This window comes from Crotalus tigris, unplaced genomic scaffold (genome assembly GCF_016545835.1).
Source record: "Crotalus tigris isolate CLP2741 ecotype Arizona unplaced genomic scaffold, ASM1654583v1 scf7180000017854.1278166, whole genome shotgun sequence".
Taxonomy (NCBI): Eukaryota; Metazoa; Chordata; class Lepidosauria; order Squamata; family Viperidae; genus Crotalus; species Crotalus tigris.
The window spans coordinates 815,620-835,864 of NW_024096676.1; the positions used below are offsets into that span (position 1 = coordinate 815,620).

Here is a 20,245-nt window from a genome sequence, read left to right on the forward strand (position 1 = left end):
TCCTTCCCCCCCCCCCATCTTTTTAGCATATAGCTCTCTTCTTGGTTATTTCTCTTATATTTGCACGTTTATATTTATTTTTCCATATTTCTTAGTGAATGAAGCAATAATCTATTTTGTTTACCATTCTTTTGTAGGCCTAATTTATGCTTTTTCAGTTTGGAACATTTACTAAATCCGGGTTAATTGCAACATTAGTACTTATTGATCTTCTTAGCATTAAACATAGAATGCATTTATTAGGCAACTTTCTTTTGTGCAGAGCCTGCATTCAAACAAATACTTGCTTCCTCATAAGACGATAAATTCCACACTGAACTAATAAGGCAGAAAATAAATCAAGTTTAATACTCCAATGGCGCTAGTATATTATAATAATATGAGCTCTTGGATGTGACAATCATATGTGTGGTGGCGCAATGGTTAGAATGCAGTACGTCCGGCTTTTGCTGACTGCCGGCTGCCAGCAGTTTGGCAGTTCGAGTCTCACCCGTTCAAGCTTAATTCAGCCTCCCATCCTTCCAAGGTCAGTAAAATTGTTGGGGGCTATAGGCTGACTCTGTAAACCGCTTAGAAAGGGCTGTAAAGCACTGTGAAGCGGTATATAAGTCTAAGTGCTATTGCTATATGGAAAAAGATAGGCAGTGCTTAAAACTGATGTATCTTCTCTGTCACCTTATGGAGTCATGATGGTAACTTACCCATATTTGGTTTAGCTCCAGCATCTGCTAAAATTCCCCAATCTGCACAAATTTGCAGAAAGAGGTGACCCTCCCAAGCCATCAAACACACAAGAGAGTCTGATAAAGTGGGTACAACAGCTTGTTATAATAAATATGTTAGTTCAAAAGATGTGACAAACTATTTCCTACAACAGCATGACAACCTGACATGCCTATTGTGTCAAAGATATGAATCTAAGACATTGACTGTTCAGAATCTAATAACCCCAAAAGGACAGCAAGGTGTAGATAAAGAGTTAAAGATTATTCTATGTTCCCTCTTGTCTATAACTCTCCCTGCACTTTTTCTAAGAAATTACAAATTTCAGGTCACTTCATTCCATCCAAGTAGTTAGCTACTGCTAAACACTTCCTATCTCTATAATGTATTTCTGATAAAACATTCTCTTTCTTGTTATAGTTATGAAAGCTGTTTCATTAATTATTGCTCTGGCTGGGTTCTCTGCTCTTAAAAATGCTTACATGCACATAGGAGCATTCAAGTTCCCAACATTTTGAAACAACGGTTGAAGGATTTGCAATAAACTGACAAAACATTTTCTCCCTTCTGTTTAAGATAAATAACAGGGAATTTTTTAGTAAAATGCTTCCTTGGGTAATTACCAAACTGGTTCATTCCCAATTTGTCAGTTTTTTTTTTGATTCATGAAGGAGAACACTTACATACCTTGCTTGATACAGCTGTAATCTATAATCCAGCTTTCATCCCAAAACATTTTTTGTTTTTGGTACTGAAACCACTAAAGGAAAGAGAAGAACAAATTTATTCCTAGGAATTGCTCCTTTGAGTCCAGCAATATTGCAGCAAGGGAGAGGATACCTCATACATTGTCAAATGCAAGCAATTTCGAACAATTTAAGAAATGCTATTTGTTCAAACATTTCTACAATGCCACTCTTTCTAATGAAAGCTCATGTCTAATAACATAACTCCTTGAAGATACAGCTGGGGCAGAAAGCAAAAAAAAAAAAGAATATTATGTAGAATTAGCAGTTATTTATCTGAATCTTGTAGTAATTGCATCTATTACTTATCATATCAGGCAATTTATATACTTATTTATAGACCACCAATTTCTCAAAGAGACTTAAGGCAGTTTACCATATGAGAAAAATAGAACTAAAACTATTATCCAACAATAGGCATCATTGGCTATTTATCCAAAAGGAAGCAGTAAATAATAAATAAGACTTCTTTGACAGCCAGTTTAGTGCAGTGGTTAAAACATTAGTCTAGAAACTGGGAGACTATGAATCCTAATCTTGCGTTAGGTACAAAGCCTAGACCTTGGGCTAGTTTCGGTCAGCCCTAGGAAAGAGGTTATGGCAAACTACTTCTAAAAAAAAGAAATAAATAAAGAAAACTGCCAAGAAAAGTGCAGGGACTTATCTAGGCAAATACGATTATGAATGGAAGTTTAAAAAAAAGATCTCTTCATGTTATCCATGGAGACAGTTTTAACACAGGAATAACATGACTGCTATAATATATAATGCACTTTTCACACTTCATTATAGACCAGCATCTGCTACATGCATCAGCCTAAGCCTTTCCACCCCATTTCCTTTAAGAAGATACATATACATACACAAACATATATATCCTTTTGCTTACACACACACACACACACACACACACTAACACGGGGGGAGGGAGGGAGGGAGGGAGGGAGGGCAGAGCAGAGCAGAGCTATTTTGGTCATCAACATTACATTTTGTCAGAATTTCAGTGGAGTGGAGGAAGGGAGAATAGACAATACAATATAAAGATATGCAAAGTCTATACGAAAGAGCAGGAGATGAAGAAAGAAGAAATGATAGAAGAAACTAGATGGAATGATGAAGAGTTGAAACCCTATTTCATTATCTAAAAACATGGGGTACATTTACTCTGATTGCAATTATAATCCTGATCCAATTTGACAAGCTTGATCATTACTCCAGAGAATGTGAGGTGTCTTTTAACATATTCACCATATTGGTTGTAAAATGAATGTATGAATTCAATTTTAATTCCTTTCCATCCCACAGTGTTTCCTTGAAAAGCTGAAAAGACAGAGATCTCAGTCTTATTTTTCTTAACCCCATAATTTAATGCACATGTAATCATTTGCTATGTTGAGTCTCTGTCTATGCATCCACTGTGGAAAGACAATTTATAGTGAACAACATGGCAAAGGAATGTACCCATCTGTCAGATTCTCTAGGGAGGATCTCTGTAATTATTGGTTCCAAAAATATATCTCTGAGTATAAGGCCATCAAGGTTGCATTTCACCCAGGTACATCCATGAGCAAACAAATAGTAAAATAAATCATAATATATAATATTAAAGAGGTTAAAAACTAGAGAAGAATGAAGAAAATGGGAAGGAGAGGAGGTGAACGAAGACCGTGAATGAGAACATCTTATTTGATACGTACCAAGATTGTCAAAATGGAACCAGTGCAGACTAAACATATTGGTAGAGCAATGGCTATCTTGATTTCAATTGTCAAGGGACATTCCCCACAATCAGCTGGGCATATGGAACAGCTCTCTTCATCTTCGCAAATGTCATCCCCACAGACTGAGCACAAAGAGAAAGAATGATCAATATCAATAATGGAAGAAACAGAGGCACAATAAGCCTTAAGGGTAATTATGTAATTTAAAAGAAAATTGTTCCAAAAAGCATCCAATGCCTTTAAAAGGCAGCCATCAAATGTAGGGCAAGATTGGATCAGCAGAGATTAGCGTGAACTTGATAACTGGCCAACTAGATGTAAGTGAGACTCAAAAGGCAAAAGGTCTCTGTAGCAACTTTGGTTAAATTTGGAGCATACCTACTGCAGGGAGCACTATTGTTTGGGCCTCTAAAGCAGCCTGCATTTTTCCCACTCTGACATGGGCAATGAGAGATGTCACACCCACATGTACCAGGACAACCTGCAAAACAAAGAAGAAATATACAGCCAGTCAGCCTTTTGCACCAGAAAGACCAATCTAATCTAGAATGCTGTGCTTCCTCTGGATCAGGGGTGGGGAACGATGGCTCTTTCATGACTTGTGGTCTTGAACTCCTAGAACGGACAAGAAGCAATGGATGGAAACTAATCAAGGAGAGTAGCAACCTAGAACTAAGGAGAAATTTCCTGACAGTCAGAACAATTAATCAATGCAACGACTTGCCTCCAGAAGTTGTGAATGCTCCAACAGTGGAAGTTTTTAAGAAGAGACTGGACAACCATTTGTCTGAAATGGTATAGAGCAGTGGTGGTGAACCTATGGCACGGGTGCCAGAGATGGCACTCAGAGCCCTCTCTGTGGCACTCGTGCCGTCGCCCCAGTCCTAGGCCTTCAGCTGGATTTTATAAAACCTTTTTGCTTTAGGTCTCTGCCACCGTGTGCAAAAAAAAAAAAAGGTTCAGTCAATTTCAACTTCTCACAGGAAAAAAAAGATTTGCAAAGTTGGAATTGATTGATTGAACTTTTTAGTCCCACCCAGTCTGCCGTTACCACTGCAGCCACGCCCAGCCAATGGGCCACACCCAGCCAATGGGCCACACCCACCTGGCACTCGATGATGCATAAGTGGGTTTTGGGTTGCAGTTTGGGCACTCAGTCTCGAAAAGGTTCACCATCACTGGTATAGAGTTTTCTGCCTAAGCAGGGGTTTGGATTAGAAAACCTCCAAGTCCCTTCCAACTCTATTCTGTTAATTCCTGAGCCAGCCATGCTGGGAGTTGAAGTCCACAAGTCATAAAGGGCCATCATTTCCCTACCTCTGCTCTAGATGCTCTGGAATCTACAAGCAGGCCTCATAATATATTTTCTATTTCTCCCAGCACCTGTTATTTCATACATTGATTCATATGAATCTTGCTAAGTATTTTATTCCATTTTTATTTTGAAGATATAGATGAACAGATTCCAGGCTCTGTGTTGATCTGATGATGATCTAAATTGAGGAATCTATATTTTGTGGAATTCACATATGTAAAACTTGGTTTTCGTGAGAGTAAATATTTGAGATAATGAAATGAACTTATGTAATAAAGGTAGCACTTTCCAAGCATATTTTCGATAACATCAAAAATGGCTCTTCCACTACTTGCTCTCCACATGAAAGGGTCTAAATATTTAATTCCGAAAGTTCCGGTCATTTTCTAAAGATGCTTTTATATGAATATTGTTTTCACAAAATAAAAATAAAGAATATAAGCAGCACCAGGAGAACTGAATGATATGTCAATACAAAGAGTAAAAGGTATTTTTTAAAAAACGGGAAAATAATATAATTTTTTCAAACATAGAAATACTTTTGAAGGTTACTGCTCAAAAACATCATTCGTGGGTTATTCAATATTTTTCCTCTTTACAGACTTTTGTGGAAGATAAAAGGAATAGTAGCATAAAACATCGCTGCCCCCCAAATTCAGTGAATAAGGCAGGAATTATTCCACAATTAAAAGGTCATCTGAAAGTAGCCTAGATGTACTGACCTGACCGTTACATGTGCATGTTTTATTCTTTTTTCCCTAGTCCAAGGGCAACTTAAGGTTACTGTTTTTTAATAAATGTCCTCTGTAATACTACTACAGGCCATGCTACATTTAGGATTTTATTCTTTTATTTGCAGGAAATTACTGCTAACTGTTGCCTAAACAGGCTTTGAAATAGACGTAAGCACAGTCATTTTCTTCTTGAAGCAGTAACTTATGGAAATAATCCACTATCCAATGCAATTGCTAAGCTTCCTGAAGCTCTGCTAATGCCTACATGAATTCCTATTGAACTCCAGAAGGGAAGGAAAGCCAAATGCAAGTCAGGTCCAAAGAGAAGCAGAGCATCATCTGTGTGAATGAATGAAATTAAGGAAAGAAATCCATGTTTGTACAATATGGATGAAAAAGCCCTTTACCCAAGGCCTGGAAATTGAGAGTACAGGTAGTCCTTGATTTACAACAGTTCATTTAGTGACTGAAGTTACAACGGCATTGAAAAAAGTGACTTATGACCGTTTTTCACACTTCTGACCATTGCAGTAAACCCATGGTCAAGTGATCAGAATTCGGACGCTTGGCAACTGACTCACAGTTATGACGGTTGCAGTGTCCCGGGGTCATGTGATCCCCTTTTGCAACCTTCTGACAAGCAAAATAAATGGGGAAGCCAGATTCACTTAACAGCTGGGTTACCAACTTAACAACTGCAGTGATTCACTTAACCGCTGTGGCAAGAAAAGTTGTAAAATGGAGCAAAACTCACTTAAATGTGTCCCTTAGCCTAACAGAAATTTTGGGCTCAGTTGCAGTCATAGGTTGAGGACTATCTGTAGAGTGAAGATCAAATCTTCTCTTACCTTAGCAGTCCAGTTTGTCTGTGTCATTTTGCCTGCAGTAGACACGGTATGTGTGAATATCTGACCATCATCTGGGATCCACGGTCCACATATGCCACCTTTTGCCTTTTGTCAAATATATTAGAATTAACCTACCTTAAAGGTTTTCTAAGGAGAGCCCAACAACAGAAAAGTATTCTATATTGTATGCCACAATTAAAAATGAGAATATGTAACTCAGCCTTTTGTGAAACTTTGGCTAAGTTCCCAGGAACATAAAATGAGTTACACAATTGCAGTAACCATTTATTCTGCATTTTTCTTTGTATACCAGAATATTACTGGTGTAACTCTTACATTCAACATCATTAATTTCATTAATCTGAACAGTTTTAGGTCAATGCAGAAGAAATTGAAAGAAAGAACAGCGGGCATCGGAACTTAGAGGCTAAATTAGGGTAGCAAACAGATAGCAAAAAAGTAGAGACATTAAATTTAAGACTGCATGAATAAAAATGAATTTAAACTATGAATTATTTTTAGACAAATGAATGATCTCCAATTAACTCAGAAAAAAAGATATATATTGTTTTTGTAGCATTTAAAGCCTTCTGGCAAATCATTGTCAAAACATCACAGAGGCAGTGGAACAGAATAAAAACTTGAGGTGGCTTGCACAGTTTGTAACATTCACTCTTCTGAACCATTACACACAAAGCAATATTTCAATTAAACTGATTTAATGCGGTGTACAAGTAACTCTGTACTTGAACCTTCCATAACTCTTACTGGTATTTCTGGCGTGTAAGATATGCGGGATGAATATATATGATAACATAAGCTGAATCTTCAGAAGACTCGAGATGTAAGGAACATTCATAGGAGTCCCATTTCTATACATTGAAATAACTAATGTACTTCTAGAAAGCTCCTTCCACAACATATGATATCTGGCTAATCAATATTTTCACCAAGGGGAAACATAAGAGTACATAAAGACTCTTAATTCCTATTGCAGCATTATGCTAACAACAGGGTAGTGTTCCTGTGGTTGTCTGCAGTGAAGACATGATCAAAATATAGGCCAGGGGTAGGCAACCTTGACTCTTTTGTAGACTCGTGGACTTCAACTCCCAGAATTCCTGAGCCAGCCATGCTGGCTCAGGAATTCTGGGAGTTGAAGTCCACGAGTCACAAAAGAGCCAAGGTTGCCTACCCGATATAGGCCAATGCTGGAAGGTATGAGTAATGGGGGGGGGGTTCTTGGTGCTCTCTGAGCTTGCTTGTTTTCTTGCAGACATTTCATTACCCTAACTAGGTAACATCATCAGTGCTAATAAGGAGTGTTTCTTTGCTATCAGTTTATATTCTGGTCTCTTTCCTGACCCAACCAAAGAATCCCTAAGCCCCCCCCCCACCCACAAAGGCAGGTATACTTTGATACTTTATTGATTGATTAGTCTTAGGATCATATCAAAAATATAAAACAAATATAAAACTCAGGATATAAATCCCGGGCATATAATAGATATGCTTTTAAAAACTGAACTACTCCCTCCACTTTCTATGAATCTAAATGACAAAAGATAACGGTAAGTAGAATGGTTGGGCAGGTGCTAGCTGGATGCCAATTGTTATGCCCTATTTCTGGGTAGTACTGAGTATTAAAGAAACAGCAGCAATGTGAATATTCACATGGAAACACATGTGAATATTTTCACTGCTGCTGTTTCGGTAACATGTTTTTGTGGATTTGGGAGATGAAAATGATGGATGTGTGGAAATGCCACTTGTGTAAAATAGTGGATCAAGTTGTCCTTATTTTGTGAAAGAAGAAAGGTCTGTTCTCTTTTAAGACTCTTCTTAGATGTCAGTCTGCACTTCACTTCCCTTATCACTGCAAACTGACAGTCATTCTTACACAGCCCATGGAACAGTAATTGATGAGGCACATTACAAAGAGCAGCATAATTGTTAAAATATTCCTTTGGTTCAGTCACCATCACCAGTAATGCTCATCTATCACATGACTGCCTAATCAGAGGTTATTTTCCCCACTCGTTTTAATGGAGCTGCCTGTTCAGTGCCTTTTTAGGGGACTGTAGCATAAGGAGATTTTGCTTATAGACTTCCTACACAGAGAATTCCTTCATGCTTTTCCTTTGATGTTCAGCTCATTCTGACAACTGCTCTATAGATTTTCTTTAATTTGAAAATGCTGTTTTTGAATCAGTATTTTTCAAAGCTTCTCATTTCCCAGGAAAAATAATTAATGCTCACTATGTTGTAATCCTTGTGCAGGATGAAGAAGGTTTTAAGGTATTAATTCTAAAAATGTCTAATTTCTCCTTGCTAATTTCAGGAGTTTGTTTGGACATCTGTATATATGATATATCAAAAATGAGGACACGACTTGCAAGCTATGATTTAAAAAATACCAAGTATAAATATCTCCTACTTAACTAAGCCAAGTTATTGAAATACAAATGCATTTTATATAACAAAACCATAGCCTTTTTGGCCTTCATACTTCATTCCATCTAAGCAAGGGAATATAAAATATAGAATATCTGACCTTCAAAGCAATTTTAATAACCTAATGGCTAAGCTCACAGACATTCTTTGGATCAGCTCACAAGTCTTATAAGCACACAATAAATTCAGAAACCTTTTTTTTTTGAAAGGAAGAAACAGGGGAGAAACCCTGCATTTTTAAAAAGCATCTCCCGACATTGGAAATGAACAATGGATGCCAGCACTATGATTCCCATAGCAGCACTGTTATTTCCAAAATAGATGTATGTCATAAATTAAAAGAATACTGCTTCCCAGGCCAGCTGTTAATATCACTGGTTGAGAAGAGATTTGAACCAAAGCAAAATTTAGTGGAGGAAAAGTGCTATTAAGAAATGCCACTAGTCAAGAGTTGATTTACTATTTCTCTACTTATGGATTGCCTCAGTCATAGATAATAAAGGGGTCTATCTCCAAAGCTCTCAGTCCCTGTTATTATGTATTGGTAAAAGATGCTCAGGTTTGTGGATCAAGGTAAGGTTCATGGTTCAATTTGCTGCACAAAGTCTTAGCTTAGTCCAGATCAATGTGTTCAAAAATAAACCTGGAATTATTCTTTAAAGTAGTGCTGTAAAAATAAGATCTACCACAGGAAGGTGAGACTTCACTAGCACTAGCACAATCTGGTAGTCACACACTGTAAGCAATCAAATATTCTGACTGCTATATAATCACTTCATATACGCATACATGCATTCAGAAAAAGAACTGGGTTTTTGTATATCTGATGTTATTTTCTGGCCAGAATAAAAAATGGTTGCTATGATCATTGTCTCTCAACAAGGTCTAAGACTCCAAAAAGCCCCACGCTGGATAAGATCAACAGAGAAGACATTTCCCCTCCACTGGAAATAGATTTTAAGAGCAATAGCCCCATATGTGACAGAACACAACGATTCCCTTCTTTGAAGAATAATAACTTTTACCAAATAGAAAGGTAAAAAAAATCCATAAATATATACAGACAGTTTAATATAATAACAGTGCAAATGGAGGAACAACTGAAAAAAGAAACAAAATGCAAAGAAAACTAAAATCTGAGATCAAAATAAGATTCCATTTAGGTGTAAATAGAATTAACAATTTATAATGTATGTTGTTTGCCCAAGGAATGTAAAAGTGATAAACTACAGAACCAATAGTTGTGTAATTGAAAGCACAGGGGAAGACCTAAATCTCAGTGATTGGGTTAAAGTTTTACAATAAGTCATAACGTGGTCTTTTTTCAGTTTTGATTTATTGTTATAAGTAAACTAGTCAGCTGAGTTGTAAATCATGGCTTACGTTTCAATATAACAGTGAATTCAACCAAAAACCTGCCACCATGGCAAGAAGCAAAATCTGGTTCAACTGGATAGTGCTTTCTGAAATAAAAATATATGGTTGGCATTCACTCTGATGAACACAGAAAGCCTTTTATTCCACTGATCCTTGGAACCTATTGCTTGCATCAGTACCTAGCCACAGTCATGCCCAAATTACAAAACGTGCATCATGACATCACAACAGAAGCTTTGCCTTTTTGTACTTCTGATATTTATGCCAGCATAGAAAAGACAGAGTTGTATGTCACAATGTCACTTGCCTTCCCTTAACACTAGCAAGATACTTATGGAGTCTGTCTTTTCAGATGAAATTCCCTTAAGACACAATATAATCTACTTTGAGCTTATAAATTTGTAAATTAATATAGCAATAGCATTTAGGCTTATATGCCACTCCTTGGTGCTTTATAGTGGTTTAGAGTCAGCATATTGCCCCCCAAAATCCCATTTTACTGACCTCAGAAGGGTGGAAGACTGGATTAACCTTGAGTCGGTCAGGATTGAACTCCAGGCTGTAGGCAGAGTTTGCTTGCAATACTGCATTCTAACCATTGTGCCATCAGGGCTATGTACTTTCTACCATACACACAGTACAACTGATTTTTTTTCCCTAACTATATTTTAATAATTTTATTATTCTCACAATCTAAATCAAAATTCTGAATTCAGGAAACTGATGTTTTATTTTTCCTTGACTGTGACTATTCAAAAATGGCACTTCTACAGCACTGTCTTATTTATTTGTGTTTAATTTAATTTAACACTTGCCAGCAGTAGTCTTCTTTTATTTTTGACACATTTAATGAATAGGGAGATGTCACGATAACAAAAAAAGAGGCCTGCAAAGAATGATTATTCAAGAGCACTTGCCCATTACATTTGGCCAGGACACTTGGTCCTATTAGATATAATGAGATGATTCCCTAACATGTGGCAGGCACTGAGGGCTACATAGCTTGCTCTGCAGATGTCAAGAACATGGGTTCACCTATACCAGGGATAGGCAACCTTGGCTCTTTTATGACTGGTGGACTTCAACTCCCAGAATTCCTGAGCCAGCCATGCTGAGGGGAAAGGGAGAGGTTTCCAAGCTGAGCCATGCTGGCTCAGGAATTCTGGGAGTTGAAGTCCACGAGTCATAAAAGAGCCAAAGTTGCCTACCCCTGGGCTATACAAAGGGTAATTCTTTCCTGTTCAATAGTGTTGTTTAAAATTCAATTGGCCCAATGAATGTGGAATGAGGAAGGGGCCATGTTGTTCTACACCTCAGGTGGAAAAATGCGTTCTTGGTTCAGTCCTGTTTCTTGCTTTTATTATCCTTCTCCAAACGGCTACTGTATTTGAGATCGGGGAAAAAAATGTTTATCCAGCTGTGCAACACAAATATATTAAATAAAATTGTCATGAAATACTAACCATGAAAGCCAATGGACAGGAATGAATGTTCGCATGATGGACACAACAGTTTTCTTCGTTAGCATCTTTCCAGTTGGGAGGACATTCCTGTTCCTCACAAAACTTCTTAGCACACTTTGCATCACTTCAAAAAATAATATTAATACACTGGCAAAGATTGCATTGAAATTTATCATGCCATTACATTAACTTGTTTCAAGCAGCATACACACAACTTTGTATTAGTACAACAAAGAGTGAATATAGAAACAAACTCTTTGAAAATATTTGTGTGCTCCCTGAAGACAGGCAGTTGGTCTCTTTTTTTTTTTTACAGATTTTATGTGCATATATGCAAAAATCTGCATTATGTTTTGAAAAAAATCATGGACATTCAAACATAATCCTGTATTTAAAAGTATATTTACATTTTTTTTCAAATTTTTACAATTCACTTTCCATTTCATTTTCCCTAAAATTATTTTCATAGAAAATGTGCACAACTAAGTATGTTTATTTCTCAAATTATGCATTTCTACACTTCTGCTTTTTTTGTGTGTGTATTGGGATATATATTTCAATGTTTGAAGTACAGGTAGTTTTCGTACAACATCCACTCACTCAGTGCTCGAAATTACCACAGCACTAAATGAGTGGTACTTGCAGCCATCCAGTATCTTCATGGTGGCTTGATTCGGATGCTTGGCAACAGGCTCACAATTACAGCATTGCAGCATCCCTGCAGTCATGTGATCACCGTTTCTAACCTTCACTGCCAGCTTCTGAGAAGCAAAGTCAATGGAAAAGCCAGCAGGAGTTTGCAAATGGTGATCATGTGACCAGGGGACACTACCGATGTGTGGAAATTGCCTAATGATAGCAACTAGACCTGCTGGAACTGCCGTCATAAGTTAGTGTGGTCACATGATGTTGTGCCTTATGATTGCATTGCTTTGCGATTGAGTTCCTGGTCCCAATTAACATCAGTAAGCAAGAACTACCAGTAGGTGAAAGACTGTTGCTAAATAAATGCTTTGTGATCTTTAAATTTGCAAGGAGGTTTCACCTCGGGCCTGTCTGTATCTCTATGACCAAATATTGATTTCCTCAAGCATCACTTCCATTCTCAGTTCTTTATTCTAGTCAGCCTATACACAGCCATGCTACATTATTTGGAAATCCTTTACATCACACGGCAACACAACATCTGCCCAGTGTTCATTAATACAATTTTATCCTGGCTTCTTTGTGAGGATAAAAAGAAAGATGACACTATCTGTGTCATTTGAAAAAACAACAACACCAGACTCCTTTAAGGAATAGTAGATGCAGTTTTTGCTTACAGGAGTTCTGAAGAATTTCTAAATAATTTTCAAAATATGTAGAGCCCTAATATAGAGACAAATGTTTGACCAAACCTAAACATTACTCCTTTTTGTCAGAAAAGAGAAGTTTATATGTCAGAAGACTAAATTTACAGTTGTTTTGAGGAAATCTGTCCATAATTGAGAAAATAATTGATATTGGTTTGTTCATAATAATGAAGATTGTTTCAATTTTAAACAAATATTTGGAAAATGTTGTCTAACGAACACACCTCATAATTATATTGCCTCAACTATTCATTAAAACAATAACATACACACCCTCCACTAACTTATGTATCTCCTGAAGCAGATGCATAAATTACTTTATCTATAAATGCTAACCTGTGGGAGAAGATCCGGTTTTCCACAGCATAATGGTAGAAGTAATCAGAAGCAAAGACAGAGTAGATGACATCAAAGGATTCTCCACTTATGATCTTTTCTGGAGGCCTAAGGATCCAAGCCATCTCTAGACCTAGGAATAAAGGGTTCATCTAGGCATAGTTCAAAATTCAACATTTCAGTGTCTTTAACCCTGTGACTAAAGTAACTAATTCAAACAACTATATTGCCCATGAATAATGCCTTATCCCAGGCATGTCTAACATGTGGCCCGTTGGCTGGATGCAGCCTGTGCAGGCCATGCCAACCTGGCCCCACAAGGACAAAACAAATCTGATACATCACAACACGGCCTGCGATGCGATCAACCTGGAGACTAAAACATATGAAGAATGGCTGCGGGACTTGGGTTTGGCTAGTCTAAAGAAAAGGAGAAATAGGGGAGACATGATAGCAGTTTTCCAGTATCTGAGGGGCTGCCACAAGGCAGAGGGGACCAAGTTGCTCACCAAAGCATCAGAGGGAAGGACGAGAAACAATGGTTGGAAACTGATCAAATAGAGAAGCAACCTGGAATTAAGGAGAAACTTCCTGACAGTGAGGACAATCAACCAGTGGAACAGCTTACCCCCAGAAATTGTGGGCGTTCCATTACTGGAGATTTTTAAGACGAGACTAGACATTCACCTGTCTAAGATGGTATAGGTTCTCCTGCTTGAGCAGAGGGCTGGACTAGAAGACCTCCAAGGTCCCTTCCAGCTCTGTTCTATTCTACTGTATTTCAGGTTTGACACCCCTGCCTTATCCAAATTCTTTTGGATAGCATGTGAACAACAGGTTAACATATTTGTGTCACTGAGATGGTTTTCATTTCTGTTTTTGGTTTCTTGCATATGAGATGACATAGCTGATGGGAAAAAAAAAATCTGTACAGACTAATAGGTCCTGCTTTTAATATAAGTTTGATATTATTTTCTTAGTTGCAGTTGTCTCTGTATCGCAAGATTTTTCCATTGTGGTTTTAATTATTACACTGTTTTGTTAACATTATAGCAATAGCAATAGCACTTAGACTTATATACCTAGCTTATATAAAGTGCTTTATAACCGTCTCTAAGTGGTTTACAGAGTCAGCATATTGCCCCCACAATCTGGGTCCTTATTTTACCGACCTCGGAAGGATGGAAAGCTGAGTCAATCTTGAGCTGGAGAGAATTGAACTGCCAAACTGCAGGCAGTGGGCAGTCAGCAGAAATAGCCTGCAGTACTGCATCCTAATCACTGCACCACCACGCAGTGGATATTCACTGCAAAAATAAAACTGATTTACAAGTGGATAATTTATAAGTAGCCAAAAAAGCCCTGATCTCTCAGAAAGAAAAATATTATTATTTTGAATACCCATGCAACATTCAAGAAAGTTGAATGTGGGTTTTTGCCACAGCCCTGTCACTATAAAAGAATATACCAACTCAACAAAAATGCTGTTTCTAATTTGCGAAAGACCACAGGGAATATAATTGATTTTTTTTTAATTCCCTCAAGTCAGTCTTGACTCCTGAGGACTGCTTGGCTAGACCCTGCAGTTTTCCTGGCAAGATCTCAGAAGATATTTGCTGTTGCCTATTTCCTAAGCCTGAGGGAGAGTAACTGGCCCAAGGTCACCCCGATGACTTCTTGCCTAAGGTAGGACTAGAACTCATAGTCCTTGAGTTACGAGTGTAATGGAGTCTCCACATTCCACTCGTAACTCGAAAACTCAGAGTGAATCTCATATCTCGAATGAGATCACTCCCTTGCTCATTAAGACGCATGTGGCTCGTTAAGTGCACCTGAGGTATTTCAGGGTGAAGAAGGCCATGAGGGGGCTAATGATGGAATAGGCCCCGAAGGCCTCCCCAACCCACTAAGATACCTCATGCTTCCCCCTCCCTTCCTGCTGTGCTGGACTCACTTACCTTGAAAAAATCTGTCTTCTCTCTGCTGTGGTTTCTGCCTTTGAGGGAGAGTCGATAGAAGCTCCGGGTGCCCGTAATATCGTGCAAGTTCAGACACCGATCCTCTTTTGCACAGAATGGGAGCCTGAACTCTTGTGGTGTTTACTCCCGCCCCAAACTCCTTTCCGCCACTGCCGTAACAATTTTCACCAGGACAGAGACCTTGGGGAAACTGGAAGCTCCGTCTGCATGCAAATGCACACTTAGAAACAGAGCGAAATGCTCTGTTTCTTAAGTGCCCCACTGACAACCATGCAAAGCTTCCAGTGTCTGTCAGGTCTCCGTCCAGGTAAAAAGAGTTTGAGCGCCTATGGGGCGCTTGGAAACCAAGCATTCGCTTCATTTTCAAATGCTCCATAGATGCTGAAACGCTTTTTATCCCAACGGAGACCTGACAGAGACTGGAAGCTCTGTGTGGCTGCCAGTGAGCACTTAGAAATGGAGTAGAAGGCTCTGTTTCCCAAACGCCCCATTCCAGGCATATGGAGCTTGCAGTCTCTGTCAGGTTTCCATTTGGATAAAAAGTGTTTCACCGCCTTTTTCCAAAATATATTAGCAGAAACTAAGCACCCCTCCCCCTCCAGGCTTAAAAGCAGCCATATTTTGCAAAAGCTTGGGAGGGCACCTCACAGTCTTTCCCTGACTATCTGTGCATATACACAAATGCTTCCTCCCTCCAACAGAAGCATTCTCCATGTTTGTATTGTTTTAAAGGCATCTTTCATATTCCCCAATGATCTCATGTACTTGAGACGAATGGTAAATTATTTTTTTTTCCTTCAGAAAACCAATAACATATCAATGTCAGAGTGTGTTCTTTGAAATAGCAAAGAACCTTCATAAAGAATCTCTCAAAGTCAACTTGGCTCCCAGATGTATCCGTATATAGTTATTGAAAAACAAATGTGTGTTATTTCTACATAATGTGTTAGTAACTGACAAACATTGATGTAAGACATCTATAGGAACGGTGAACACAGTGTAAAGTTGCTCTGATTTTGACATACCTGTTTGCAAGACAAAGGTATTTCGCTAATGCAGTATTTCTTGGAATGAATGTGTCCGCTACTAGTATGGGTAGCTCCTGCTTTTTTTAATGGTACACAGAACAAGTTTCAGATAGATCCCTTTGTTTCTTCACCTTTTGTCCAATTTTCCATAATATACCTGAGTGTCGAGCAAGTATGTAATTCTCTTGTGTCATGTTATTTACCCCCTAAATATGATTTATCTAGAATTAGTTTTTCTTGCTGATGCCTGCAATCTGCAGCCAGGTAAAAAATAGAGTTGAGTGATTTCCCTAATTGTACTTGCAGGTTTTTGTTTTTGTTTTGCTTATTTCATCCTATAAAAACAAGAACGGTACCTCCACAGTCCACCATGTTATACTCATCGGGTTTCTCCAAGGGCCAGCAGTCATAATCCGTGTTATCCAGATCGTGCCACCCTTGTACTAAAAGAGCCTGCCATAAGAAACATAGAAAGATTCTTAGATATAATACAAATTCATGCTTCAATAAAATGTTTTCTTTCAGATGAGCAATAATTTCTCTTTCTTTCTTTCATTCATTCTTTTCTCTCTTTTTTCTCTTCTTTCTTTCTTTTTCTTTTTCTCATCCGATTTTGAGCCTGTTTGCCTCCTTGACATCTCTGGATGGCTCGCAGATAAAAGTAAAACAGTACACACAAAAAGTGACCCTAACCAATCAAAGGAACAAACACCCAAAGTAAATGAAGCAAAACTGAACTGAAAAGACTCAACAATCACCCAGCCAAAGGCTTGGGAAAACAACAAGGTTTTTAATAGTTTCCAAAAGTTCCTGCTCTCATATTTAGAAAATGAAGTAGATTCTAGACCAGTGGTTCTCAATGCCGCGACCCCCCCAACTGGTCGTAAGTCGAGGACTACTCAACCGGTTGTAAGTTGAGGACTACTCAACTGGTGCAGCACCGTTTGCAGAATGGGACTTTTGGCGGGCTCAGCAGGGCAGAGACAGCCTGGACAATTCCTATTGGCTTTTGAAAGCCAATATAATTAGACTCTATTCAAGAGAGTCTATTCTATTGGCTTTCAAAAGCCAGTAGAATAAAAGGGAGTAGCACAGCTAAGGAAAAGGGGGAAAAAATGGCGGACTGCGTTGTTTGGCGACCCCTGTGAAATGGTCATTCGACCCCAAATGGGGTCCCGACCCACAGGTTGAGAACCACTGTTCTAGACTAAGGAGAAGGCACAGTAAGCTGGTTAAAAAGAATATTTTTAATCTGTTGATTTAGCTCAGTTTATATCAAGGGCAAACCACACTTTTCCCTACTATTTATATATTACTATATTCATATATTAGTATTCAAGTTAACAAAGGAACTGTGAGATAAATAAGACACTTCACATATGGGAAGACTGCAGAATTTTATTTGTATATTTATTTATATACCAGCCGAGACCCTCTGGGTAGTTCACAAAGTTAAGACACAGAAACATTAACAATAAAACAAATTAACAAATGCATAAAATTTAGATAGTGAATGCTGAGTTGCCATGCTCCATTTTGAAAATACAGGTAGTCCTCAACTTACAACCACAACAGAGCCCAACATTTCTGTTGCTAAGCGAGACAATTGTTCAGTGAATTTTGCCTTATTTTACGATCTTTCTTGCCACAGTTGTTAAGTGAATGATTGCCGTTGTTAAGTGAATCTGGCTTCCTCATTGACTTCGCTTGTCAGAAGGTTGCAATAGGTGATTATGAGACCCTGGGACACTGCAACGGTCATAAATTTGAGTCAATTGCTAAGCCTCTGAATTTTGATACGTGACCATGGGGATACTGCGATGGTCGTAAGTGTGAAACATGGTCGTAAGTCACTTTTTTCAGTGCTGTTTTAATTTTGAACGGTCAGCCAATTAACTGTTGTAAGTCAAGGTCTACCTTTACTGTGTAGCTACTCTTAATGTTCTTTGTTATGGTTTCCCAAATTTCTGATTCATATCAAAACATCGAACTAGGCATAAACGATATTCCTGTCAAATATATATCGAGAATTGTCAGTGCTAGGACATTTCCATATTCTTGTTCCTGTTTCTGTATCTGTTTCCAGCTAAATGTGCTGATGTCGTGTACAAGTGAAACCTTCCAATGTATTTCTTTCCCTTCATTTCCTGACATGGGTAGAATAAGAGATAAGGAGTGGAACAGCCTAATTAATCTACAGAGGGTCTTAAACATTCATGCAAAGAATCATTAACTCTCTTTGGAAGATGGGCAGTTAGAAATGGATAGGATGCCACCTCTTTCTTAGTTCCATACACATGCATTGGCCAGCTAGGCTGCCAGATCATTTAATATCCCATTCCCTGTTTTACCTGGGAAGATCAGGCTACCTTAGATAATGTGGGATAGGCAGATTTGTTTATGAATGCTTCACTGTCAGTCCTTAGTATCTGCCTTCTGAGACTGATATTCCATTGTTTCTAATGGTAAGGTTGGCACAGAGGTTGATGGCATTTACTGTTGGCTAAGCAGATGTGGAATTATTTAATACATTCAGTTTGATGAAGGTAATGCATGAACTAATTGCAGGTTATTCCTTCCTTCCTTCCTTCCTTCCAAAGGTTTTCAGCTTTTCGTGAAACAGAATCTCAAATATTACAGCATTTCATCCAAGGCAAGTTATTTACATGAAAACAAACCCTTTTAGCTGGATTGCTGTTTTTCAACTAAGCTTTTGTTTATTCCTATCATTCCACAGCAATATGCCTGTAAAGTCATTACAAATATCTGGAAATAACACGATTCATCTTAAACATGAGGGTTTCATCACCACCATTTTACATCAGTGTCAAGTTAAAGGACATCTAATAGCAGGTTAACAGCAGTTAAAATTCTATGATTTGGTCTGTTCCTGATGTGGAAACATTGTATACAAGAGAGGAGCAAATTAGTTCTTTGCTTTTGTGGGATGAAAGAAAAACATGTTAAAATGCATGAAAAAAGGGATGGTTCTATTTAGATTATAACAACTAATATCAAAGACTCAACGGATATATGAATTATGGTTACTATATTAACAGTTGCTTTTGATTTTACTATCATGATGCCCATAGAGTCTAGACCATGTTGTACTCCATTATCTTCACTAGTTTGCTAAACATGAAGTATATTCCTTGGTTATTGTTTCACTTTTGACTGTATGTTGGCTAACACTGCTTTCGCTGCCTGCATCACTGTCATATAATCGTTTTCAAAATGGTCTAAAAGTCTCAAAGCATTTTTAGTTCTTGTTTATCCACAAGGAGGAAATTCAGCTTGTGCTCCAATTTGTGGCAGTGTGGGAGTAAATCCAATTCTTGTTTATCATCCTTACTACCTCTTACTGTTTAGCTTCTATAAATGCTTCTTTTACAACAATTTTCTAAAAGTAGTTAAATAGCATTGGTAATTTTCTCTTTGCATAAATGTTACCTCAACTGATTCAATGAGGTAATTAAATGACGTATTGCTAGAAAACATTCCTGCCAAATTGTTATCGTCAGAATTATTACTAGTAAGAATGAGGTTTTATTACAGAGGCCAATAACAGGAAGGAAGATTGCCTACCAGTAAACTAAAGACGATCTGCAGCTCAGGGTGGAGTGTTCTGGTAGCTCCCATACTCCTCGACATGCGGAGAATCAAATGCCTGTTGCTGAACGAGCCCAACTTCCCATTAGGATCTTATACTGCAGCTCAATATCCCCCTCCCCCCCTTATTTATACCCTTTGCATACAACACAATAATTATGGAAAGTATCCCAAGCACAGGACTTACAGGTAGCTGCAAGGGAACAAAGCCTTCACTCAAGGTCTCCCCCTCGTGGCTATAAAATTCTCACTTTCCACTCAGGAGTTCAAACTCCTGCAATTGTGAGCTGGCAAATTCAAACAGCTCTCCTTGCTCCTAGTCCTCCGGTTTTGGAGTTGATTTTTTTGTGTGTGTGATGTGAGCAGCCACATAAATGTGCTTACAAACAATTAATAAACTTTCCGTTATACTGAGGTTGGATATAGGTGGGAAAATGAAATGACCACTCCGTGCTATCAAGATTTCTTATATGCCAATGTTCATCAAATAACTTTTGAAGACTGCTATTTATTAGCAAAGAGGGGCATTACCCACCCAAATCCCAAGAAGTAATGATGGA

General features: G+C 38.2%; 1 protein-coding gene across 1 annotated transcript in view; it reads right to left on the reverse strand.

The window, feature by feature from the left end:
* LOC120308027 (atrial natriuretic peptide receptor 2-like) overlaps window positions 1-19,727 on the reverse strand; it is a 53,475-nt gene extending 33,748 nt beyond the window's left edge. The window contains exons 1-8 of the mRNA XM_039343450.1: window positions 19,662-19,727; window positions 16,433-16,529; window positions 13,070-13,202; window positions 11,382-11,505; window positions 6,088-6,192; window positions 3,569-3,671; window positions 3,167-3,312; window positions 1,411-1,483 (exon numbers count right to left, since the gene is read on the reverse strand). Coding sequence (XP_039199384.1) covers window positions 1,411-1,483; window positions 3,167-3,312; window positions 3,569-3,671; window positions 6,088-6,192; window positions 11,382-11,505; window positions 13,070-13,202; window positions 16,433-16,529; window positions 19,662-19,727 — 847 coding nt within the window. The remainder of the gene's footprint in view (window positions 1-1,410; window positions 1,484-3,166; window positions 3,313-3,568; window positions 3,672-6,087; window positions 6,193-11,381; window positions 11,506-13,069; window positions 13,203-16,432; window positions 16,530-19,661) is intronic.
* Between the last annotated feature and the right edge of the window lie 518 nt (window positions 19,728-20,245).